The sequence below is a fragment of the Elephantulus edwardii genome, unplaced genomic scaffold (assembly GCF_000299155.1).
Source record: "Elephantulus edwardii isolate Elephantulus edwardi_28Jun2011 unplaced genomic scaffold, EleEdw1.0 scaffold00021, whole genome shotgun sequence".
NCBI lineage: Eukaryota > Metazoa > Chordata > Mammalia > Macroscelidea > Macroscelididae > Elephantulus > Elephantulus edwardii.
In genome coordinates, this window is record NW_006399771.1 from 2,570,519 (window position 1) to 2,581,266 (window position 10,748).

Sequence of the window (10,748 nt, forward strand, 5' to 3'; positions counted from 1 at the left end):
TTAGAACCTCATACCTTTATACTGACAGCACAGCTCCTTACCACTAGACCACCAGGGCTCCCTCATAAACCCCTAAACCCAGCTAGTAGATTTGAGCTGCATGCCTTCAGGAGTGCAGCACTAGCTTCTCACCACTAGGCCACCAGAGCTCCCTGGAGGCAGTAGAAGTGGGATTCAATTCAGGCAGTCCAACTCTCATCAGCCAGAGTGCTGCTTGAGAATTCCCTGGTGTGCCCATTGCTGGGCTTTTGGTAAACAAACAAACAAGCCCCTCACTGACATGCCCGCCTCCTCTGCCAGGCCCAGTGCTACTTGAGGGCACAAGCTGGGTCTTGCCAGCTACACGAATGTCTGCCGGGACCAGTGAAGCGTGGGGCTAGTTGCCCTTACTCTGGCTGTTGAAGGGGTCACAGAGAAGGGTCATATTCCACTTCTTTCTCCATGATGGATCTGTTCAGGGCCGGGACGCCGTGTCTGGTCTGTTTATAGGCAGACACCTCACACAGCCCCTCACTGGAGGAGGCACATTTTGGAAGGGACTCACTGTGAATCCGTGCTAGAAGCATGATGGTGTGGTGAGCATGAAGATGAAGACACCACTGTCTTTCTAGACTTATTATCCAGCTACAGCAGTAAGGCCACCACGCAGTAAAGCATGCTGGGAAACCGCTGGGAGTAGAGCCAGAAAGGGACGGGGTCAGAGGAGGCCACAAGCATCCCAAGCCGGAGAAGGCTCGAAGGGGCAAGGGCATCCGAGACACAAGAGCAGAAGCTGAGAGTTCAGGTCTTCCTCGTCCTTTCTCATCTCTCCGCTCTTCTGAGTTGGTTCTTCCTTTTAGAGGAATGCCAGGAACTGATGTGGCCTGTTTGGCAGAGCTGTTGACATTATTAGGTTCCACTGAGTCGAGTACAAGTCACAGTGACCGTATGAAGAATAGAGATGAGCCCTGTCCTATCCCGTTCCAGACTTATCATCTGACACAGTTGACCCATTGCTGCAGTCACGGTCTTGCTGGGGAGCTTCCTCTCCGTCTTCAACCCATCATCTTTCCAAGTGTGATGTCCCCCTCCAAGGAGCAGCATTTCCTAGCAACGTGTCCAAAGTATCAGAGAGATGGAGCTTTGTCATCTGTGCCTCTAAGGAATCCTCTAGCTGTGTTTTTTTCCTAAGACACATCTGCTCGTTCTTTTGGCAGTCCATGGGATACTCTGGATTCTTCTCCAGGATTATAACTCACAGGCACCAGTTTTTGTTTTTTTTAAAATTTTTTTAATTGTATTATTTTTACATGTACCGTCAAATCAGATCTGACTGGTACAGGAGGAGATTGCCCCCTCCTTCTCCAGCAGAGCATCTGGTGGATTCGAACCGCGTACCTCTGGGATTGCAGTGCAGCGTCTTGCCACTAGGCCACCAGAGCTCCCTATAGGCATCAGTTCTTCTATCATCCTTATTCATTATCCAGTTCTCAGACTGTTGTTGTTATTGCCATCAAGTCGCTAGCGACTCATAGCAACCCTATGTACAAGAGCCCTAAACCCTGCTCTATCCTGTGCCAACTGCACTGCCTCTGACACACTTATTCCAATTATCCCGGTCGGTGAATCAATCCACCTCATTAGAGGGCCTTCCCCTCCTGCACTGTCCCTCCACCCTCCCATGCATGATGTCCTTCTCCAAGGACCTGTCCCTCCTTACAACATGTCCAAAGTATGTCAGACGAAGCCCCAGAATCCTTGCCTCCAAGGAGCAGTCTGGTTTAACACTATCTAGGATGAACCTGTTCGTTCTTTTAGCAGTCTTTGGTATATTCAATACTCTTCTCCAGCACCACAGCTCAAGGCATCAATTCTCCTTCTATTCTCTTCCCTAGTCATTGTCCAGCTCTCTGATGCATAACAAGTGATTGCATAGCCTGTATCAGACGCACCTTACTCTCCAGAGTGACACCATTGCTCTTTGGTACTCTGGAGAGGTCTCTAACAGCAGACTTTCCTATTGTAATACGTTCTCAGATTAGGCAGTCTTAAATAGAGATATTTTCAAGTTCTCACCATATGGGCAAACCAGAGGTTAGAGCAGGGTCAGGCACTGATCTCATACAAAGGAAACTTCAGTGCCCAGCACGGGCAGGTATCTGTGTTCTTGGTCGTACATTGAGGTAATGGGAGCACAGGACACTTAACTGTCAACTTTCCCCTCCCTCTTCTTTCATCATTCACTAGTATCTCAGACCCTGAAGAACCCAAACCCACACAAACCACCCACAAGCCTTGATTTCGGCTGTTTTAGAATTTATGCAAACGACAAGGAAAGCAGTCTTATGCTGCAGAGATGGCCCAGCAATATTTCCATGGCAGAAAAAAAAAATAAAAAAGAGATGATGTTTTAGAGGACTTAAATGTCAAGATTTCTCTTACCAGAGCAGATCTAATGACATTCCAGAAACCAAGTATGATATTAGATTCTGTCTCCCAAAGAGCTACCAAATGAAGTCCCTCGGTGGGAAAGAAGAGCACACAGCAACAATCCAGCCAGCCCCGTACCTGTAACCCTGCTTAGGGCAATGGCTTTATATTGCAGATTAAGTGCCCTGTGCCCTGCTGACACAGTGGTCAAGGGCTTCTGTAAAGATTGACTGAACCAATGAATCAGAACCAACTCAGTGGCAGTAAGTTTGGTTGTTTGGTGCGAATCAGCTCTAAGTCTACCCACAGGGTCTCTACTAGATTTAGTGATATTGTGGTTTAAGTGATAGGCTGCAAAGTGAAGGGCTGGCGATTTGAATTTACTAGAAGCTGTCTGGTGCGAGAGTGATATGACAATCCACTTTGGTAAAGATTTACAGCTTTGGGGACCCTATGGGGAATTCTACTCTAACCAAAGCCTCCCTCTGAACAGAATCCACTTGACAGCTGTGTGCTGTTGTTGCGTGGTTTTCTTCCCTTTGCTTTTACGAGTTGGAATCAACTTGATAGCAAGGATTTTGGCATTTGTTTTTAACCTGCAAAGTGCAGGGGGAAAAAAAACAAACAACTCCTGACCCATCCTTCAATTGACTACTATGAGGATAACATATCAATGATACAATTTTTAAATAAATAATGAAAACAATAGCTAACACATACTTGGAACTCGATGCCTTGCACACTCTCCTATGCACGTACATCTTCACATGCATTAATTTTGTTCATTCTCTCAGCTAATGAATAAAGATGGCCTTCACCTTGCACTCATGTTACAGGCAAAACCCAGTGAGGCTTGTAAAGATTCCATAATCTACCTCAAGTCACACAGTTAGCATTTGGATTCAGCATCCAGTTACTTTTTTTCCCCTTGTGCTCACATTCACGGTTGTTGATTTCAAGTCATTGGGTTTCTGAGGCTTCAAATCTTGAAGGAGGAGACTGACTTCCAAAGAGCATGTGGTGAATTCTGCTTCCAAAGAGCACGAGGTGAATTCAAACTGCCAACCTTACGGTTGGCAGCCACGTCATGTTCTGCACCATCAGAGCTCAGGCATAGAGCCAGATGGGTCAGTTCCGACTCAAGAGAGATCCTACAGGGTAGAACTGCTCCACAGGAGGTCTAACACTGCCATCTTTCCAGCCGCAGCCTGTCGCAGCTTTCTCCCGAATTCAGAGTAGCTGGTGGCTTCAAATACTCACCTTCAATTCACAGAAGAGCACTTAACCACTACACCATCAGGCCTCTGTCCTCAAGGAGTTTATAATAGAAACGTTGTGTACTGTTGAGCTGGAACGACCCATAGCTGACCCTCCAGCGGGTTTTCAGAGTCAGTTAATTAATTGCACAAGAGGAGACTGCCTATCCTTCTCCTGTGGTGCAGCGAATCTTTTGCCTTTGAGATTGCAATGCAGCTTCTTACCACTAGGCCACCAGAGCTCCCTTAATTGAAATAGGCATATATATCAATGGTGAAAAAAAAATTCAACTGAACAATGCTTCACGGTATTACTTCTCCCTTCACTGTTATCCTACTGTTACTGATGTTGTTATATGCCGTCCTGGACTCATAGTGACCCTATGCACAATCACTCTGAACCTTGCCCTATCCTCAGCCTGTCTCATTGACTCCGACAAACCTACCCCCATTACCCTAGTTACTCTGTCAATCCATCTCCTCCAGGGTCTTCCTCTCCTGTGTTGTCCTTCCACCCTTCCAAGCATCAGGTCCTTCTCTAAGGACTGGTGCCTTCTGACAACATACAAAAAGTATATGAGACAGAGCTTCAATATCGCTGTCTCCAAGGAGCAACCCGGTTTCACTCTCTCTAGGACAGACTTGTTTGTTCTCTTGACAGTCCACGGTATATTCAATACTCTTCTCTAGCACCACAACTCAAATGCATCAATTACTTGCTATCCTATTTAGCTTGCAATATATTTTGCACATTCAAGTATATACACATAAATAACCTAACCCCAAAGTGACATCTCTCTGGCAGTTCAAATCCATTAGCGGCTCTGGAGAAGATGGACAATTTCCTGCAGTGCCCATCTTACAGCCTAGGAACATCTATCTATTAGAGGGTGAGCTATGAGTGGGTTCTCACTACATGGCAATGAGGTTTTTGATGTACATAAGGATCCTAGTCGAACAGTGACTAAAACTGGTGGTACAGTGACTAAAGCAGCTTACTGCTAATCAAAAGGCTGGCAGTTCAAACTCACCAGTGCTCTGCAGGAGAAGGACCATAAAATTACAACCTTGGAGACCCTGTAGGTCAGTTCTTTGTTCTCTAGGGTTGACAGGAGTCAGAATCAACTCGACTCAACGTCAATCAGCTTGGATTTGGGACACACACACATACGCCCCCTCACGTGCAATATGTTGTTGTTGTATACCCTGGAGTCAGAACCAACCCATAGCTGGCCCTCCAAGTGGGGTTTTCAGAGGCAGTTAATCACAAGAGAGGAGATTGCCCATCCTCCCACATTGTGGGCTGGCCTCAAACTACATGCCTTTGGGATTGCAGTGCAGCTTCTTGCCACTAGGCCACCAGAGCTCCCTGAGCGCATATGCACAACCTTAATAGCATGGGATGATTCACAGACTTTCTCCATCCCTGACTGCTCTCAGGGAAACGTCTAATCCTCTTAATTGTCCAGCCTCCCCTTGCCCCTCCTCCATGTTTTCTTCCAGTGTCTGAGCTTGGTCAGTTCAGCCAGACAAGTTTCTCTGCTTTTGTCATGCAGATACCGGCCCTCACTGAGCAGAGAGGAAGAAGAAAGGGAAAGATTCTATTTAAAAGGTTAAGACGATTTATATGCTAATGAGCTGGGCAGAGAAAAAGGAGGAGGGAGAAGGAATGAGGAAGTCTGGGGGACATGGGGGGAGGAGAGAGAAAAGCAAGAAAAATGGAGAAGAGAGAAAGAGAGCTAGAGGGAGGGAGACAGAAAAAAGGGAGGGAAGGAGGGAAATGTGGAGGGAGGATGAGAGAGGTGCTGGTCAGTTGACGGTAGGGAAGCTGGTCACTGGAAAATCTGAGGGGGAAGGTGGGCGGGGGGGAGCAGCTCAGGAGGAAGGGATGAGAGTCATCAGGAAGGAAGAAAAAAAACTGAAAAAGTGAGACAAGAAAGGAGTTGTTAGGTGGCAGGCTGACCATCCTATGAACAACAGACTAGAACGTTGCTTTTCATGCTAAGAGCTGAGAGAGAGCAAAGGTCAAATGAAGTGACTAAGACCAAGCTCTAACCACTGAAAACCAGGACGCCAATGACATTAGGAGAAAGTTCCTGACGTGTAGTAGAGAGGGTCCACAAAGTGGTCTGATTAGTGGCATACGTGTGACATCAAGAACAATGGACAGAACCGTCCACCAATTTTGAATTCTCTGTAACCTTATCTGACTGGCTCAGGCTCAAGTCCATACTGTGAGCATCTCCAAAGAGAGATGCAAGTCAGCTGTATTAACCAACAACATACATGATGCAAGGTCTTTTCTGTATTTTACTTTCAGAGCAATGACCAATCTACTCCCTGGGATGTATCTTTTCTAAGAAAACTGTCTTTACTTTCACCTTCATTCCTTTCTCCTTGCCTTTTCTCTCAACCTCATGCTTTAACAAAGGGTTGGTCCTTGTTTGGGATTTTTTTGAGCAGGACATAACCAGACCATAACCAGGGGATTCATCCATCGCCAATTTTCCTGTTGTCTCACATCCAGTCCAATTCTGTGTCTGGGCAAGGGATGTCAAATTAGGGCAATCACAGCATGTTATAAATATTCCAATCCAAAGGCATAGATGATGCTTCTTTCATTCTTATTCATTGTCTAACTCTGGTGGCCTAGGGGCAAGAAGGTGTACTGCAATCCCAGAGGTGCACGATTTGCTGTACCAGTCAGATCTAATTTGACAGTACACACACACACACACACACAAATTTAGAATAAAAAAAAACAAACCAAAAACCAAGTCCACAGGAACCAAAATATGACCTTGAGTATATCCCACCTGAATTTAAAAATCATCTTAAGAATGGATTTGATGCTTCCATGTTTTTGTGAGGGGGAATAACATTGCTCTGAACACTGGTGTACAAATCTTTCTGTTTCAATTCTAATTTCCTTGGGGTAGGATAGCTACACCATACAGAGTTTCTATGTTCAGCTTTTTGAGGAAACACCAAACTGTCTCCCAGAGTGGTTGTACCATTTTACAATTTCACCAACAGTGTATGAGAGTTCCCACCTCTCCACATCCTCCTTTACATTTACTGCTTGCTGCCCTGCTAAACTTTTCCACTGCTACTGGGGTGAGATGGTATCTCATTGTGGTTTTGATTGGCATCTCTCTTATTGCCAGAAATTTTGAGCTTTCCTTTTTGTGATTGTTGGACATGGAAACAGCCTAAATGTCCAAGCACAACCAAATGGATTGAGAAATTGTGGTACAGAATAGAATACTATGCAGCAGTCAGGAGCAATGATTTTGAAAAATACTACATAATTTGAGAGAGACTGGAGAGGATTATGCTGAGTGAATATACTCAGTCTTATAAGGATAAATACTGCATAAGATCGTTATAAAAATAGAAGAATAACTAGTAAAACATGTATAGGGATTTAAGGGGGGAAGAGGTGGGAGCAGAGAGATGAGGATGGGTAGGGGCAAAATCACAGGGTTGCACAATTTTGTGGGTGGAGGGTGGAAATAAAGGAAATGAGAAAGATCCAGTGGAGAACTGAAAAGATGGGGTAATGGTGGGCATAGTCCAATAGTGATTAATTTTGTAAAGTATAACGAATGGGAATAATTGTATGAAACACAATGTGAATGAAGGATAGTGTGAAACACAATGTATACAAACTTTGTAAGTAAATCAATATAAAATAAAAATTAAAAAGAATCAATTTGATTAATTTCTTTTCTAAGAAAACTGTCTTGATTTTCACCTTCATTCCTTTCTCCTTGCCTAATGACTGAAAACTAGATGAGTTGCTGGGTGATATCAAGAACATTATCTATGAAGAAAGTAAAAGGCCCACTACAAAGACAAGAAAGAAAGACTAAAATAGATGTCAGAAAAGACTCTGAAACTTGAATTGAAACTTGAAGCCAAAACAAGAGAAAGAAATGATGAAGAAAGAAAGTTGAACAGAAGATTTCAAAAGGCAGTTTGAGAAGACAAAGCGTAGTATTATAATGAAATGTACAAGTTAAATTTAACTTCCAAATGCGTAGCTGATGATCTGTTCTATAGTCAGCCTCTGTTTTGAACTCTGGTATTGAGCTTCTCCAACATCTCTTTCTACAAATATAGTCAATCGGATTCCTGTGTTGTTCATCACATGAAGTCATTGTTTATTTTATTTTTTTTAAAGTATTTGCAATAAATAAATCATTCATTGGTCAAAATTCTATCATGTAATTCCAGCCTCATTTCTGTCACCAAGGCTATATTTTTCAACTATGAATCTTGCTTGTTTCCAATTTTTGCATTTGAGTCATCTTATTATTAATGTGTCTTGATTGCCTTTTTATTCTTCTTTGGATCTTTTAAAAATTATTATTAATTTTAATGAACGTTTACAGAGATTTTGGATTTCCAGTTATTCATTGTTGCATTTTTCTACCTGCCGACCCTTCCCTCACCAGTTTGCTCTTCTCTTTGAAAAGTAAAAGAAAAATACACCATAAGCCCCTTAAAAGACAGGCTCAGTGATCTATTTCTGAAAAGTCCAGTTTTGACAACTTTATGGAGCAGTGCTTCACTGCACATGTTTCATATACTTATAGAAAGATTTATAGTAAAGAATGACATTCTTTTTCAGTGATTTATTTTTCTTTTTTTTTTAATTTATTTTTCTTGATTGGGCTGTGCATATTTAAATGAGCTTCTGCTGCTGTTGTTGTTATATGCTGTCGATTCCCTTGCGACTCATAGTGACCCTATGTACAACAACCCTAAACTCTTCTCTGTCCTGTGCCAATCGTACTGTCTCTGACATTCCCATCCTGATTACCCCAGTCACTGAATCAATCTACCTCCTAGAGGGCCTTCCCCTCCTGTGCTGTCCCTCCACCCTCCCAAGCACGATGTCCCTCTCCAAGGACCGGTCTCTCCTCACAACAAGTCCAAAGTATGTTAGATGGAGCCTCAGAATCCTTGCATCCAAGGAGCCACCGGGTTTAACCCTCTCTAGGATGAATCTGTTTGTTTTCCTAGCAGTCCATTGTACCCTCAATACTCTTCTCCAGCACCACAGCTCAAAGGCATCAATTCTCTTTCTATCCTCCCTAGTCATTGTCCAGCTCTCACTGAAACACATAAATCCTGGCTCTATTAGGGTGGTGGTTGTTGTGTGTCATCAAGTCAGAACCACCTCTCCAGCTGACTGCAGTGGGTTTCAGAGGCAGTAAACTGCACAGAAGGAGACTGCTTCTTTTTCTCCTGCAGAGCACCCGGTGCATTTGAATCATGTACCTTAGGGCTGGCAGCACAGCTCCTTACATCTAAACTACCGGAGCTCCATGAGTATGTGTGCAAATGCGCGTGCACATGTACGCACACGCGCACGCACACACACACTGCATGATCTTGGGCAAAGTGCTTAATTTTCTGTATCTCAAGTTTCTCACTTATAAACTACAGATGATGATAATATTCATTGTATAGGTAGTCGTAAGGATCAAATAAATTCATGTTAATTTTAAAATACATCTTGACACATAAAAGTTAAAAGTCACATAATAAATTATTATTATGATCAAGAAGACTCAGTGACACAATTAATAGGAGTCAGAACAAAGGGAAAATAGCAATGATAAATTGAAATGGAGAGACAATGATGAGAGGATCTGGCAGAGTCTGCCACCATCAGACCACCAATAAGAGGACCAATAGCCTCACTCAAAAAGCCTACTTTGCTTTAGAAGAAAGCATAGAAGATTTTGTGACTCAGCATGAGGTAAAGAAGTCTTAGATATGATACCAAAAAGTATGATCAATAAATAAAAAGGTTGATAAACACATCGTCAAATTACATAAAGTTTTGTAAAGACATTATTGAGATAATTAAAAGACAAGACATAGACTGGGGGTAGGAAATATTTGCAAATCACCTATCTGACGAAACAAACCAACTTGTGTCTAGAATTAAAAAAAAAAACACAAAAAAACCAAACACAAACTTCTCAAAATGCAAAGTAAAACTTGACTCAAGCAACTGTAAGCTCAGAGGTGCACAGTTCAAATCCGCCAGATTCTCTGCTGGAGAAGGAGGAACAATCTCCTCCTGGACCAGTCAGATCTGATTTGATGTACACACAAAAAATAATGAAATAAAACAAACAAACAAACAAAAAACCCAACACACCAAAACAACAAAAAAAAAAACCCAAAAAACTTGACTAAAAAAAAAAAAGCCTACTGCTCTAAAACACATGGAACAGCTGGATGGAACAAGAAGTCCAAGAAGGGGACAGAAACTATTTCAAGAGATAAACCTTTTTCTTTTTCTTCTGAGAATATCTCTTGTTTAAGAAACCTTTTCTATATTAACTTTTGTCTTGTCCTGTGTTTTCTCTTCTCCTTTCTCTCCTGCTACACTTGCCTCAAGGAGTGATCTTGCTATATCGCCCTCCGCCAACAAACTGGGCACGGGAACCTCCTGATATCCTAGCATTTGGTGCCGAAACCCGAGATCACTTCAGGGATGGATCTTTCCCCACCAACAAGGTAGACAAAAACATCTATTTGATGACTTAAAAAATGCACCAACTTTGTAGGTTTGGGGTTCGGTTCATGTTGGACAAGAGCAGAGAGGTTTTAGGTAGTTAGTGGCAAATGTTCTGTTTCACCACCACCAGTGAGGAAAGCATTCTCGTCTCCGTCATCTTCACCCTGTCTGCACAGGAGGGTGAGATGTCTGTCAGTATGAGAGAAGAAAGGATACCAATTTTTTTGATGCTGGAATAAAATGTACTTTCTTGCTGGAATATTCTCTAAGCGTGGTCACCAGAAATATGTGTCCAACACACTTCTTGGGTTTGGGCTACTCTTCCTATTGAATGGGGGCAGCTGGGCATACATCCAAGGTTTTCTGTGAAAGTAGAGAGTGAGATTTATTGGAAAAGATGCTTTGCCAGGGGAGGCCTGAAGGGACAAGACACTTCTAGCCTATGACTCCTTGAAAGATGGTAGGGGAAGTCCTTTTTTTTTTTTTTACAGAGGTTTTAGATTTCCATTCATTCATTGCCGCAATTTTCTCCCTTCCCA

The 10,748-nt window shown here is 42.9% G+C and overlaps 1 protein-coding gene across 5 annotated transcripts in view; it reads right to left on the minus strand.

The window, feature by feature from the left end:
• GNAO1 (guanine nucleotide binding protein (G protein), alpha activating activity polypeptide O) overlaps positions 1 to 10,748 on the minus strand; it is a 240,976-nt gene that overhangs the window by 96,305 nt on the left and 133,923 nt on the right. The window contains exons 4-5 of one of the 5 annotated variants that reach the window (XM_006882519.1): positions 4,068 to 4,078; positions 1,820 to 1,855 (exon numbers count right to left, since the gene is read on the minus strand). The exons of the other annotated variants lie outside the window; for them this stretch is intronic. Of the exons in view, the coding sequence (XP_006882581.1) occupies positions 1,820 to 1,855; positions 4,068 to 4,078 (47 nt within the window). The remainder of the gene's footprint in view (positions 1 to 1,819; positions 1,856 to 4,067; positions 4,079 to 10,748) is intronic. 5 annotated transcript variants of the gene reach the window in all.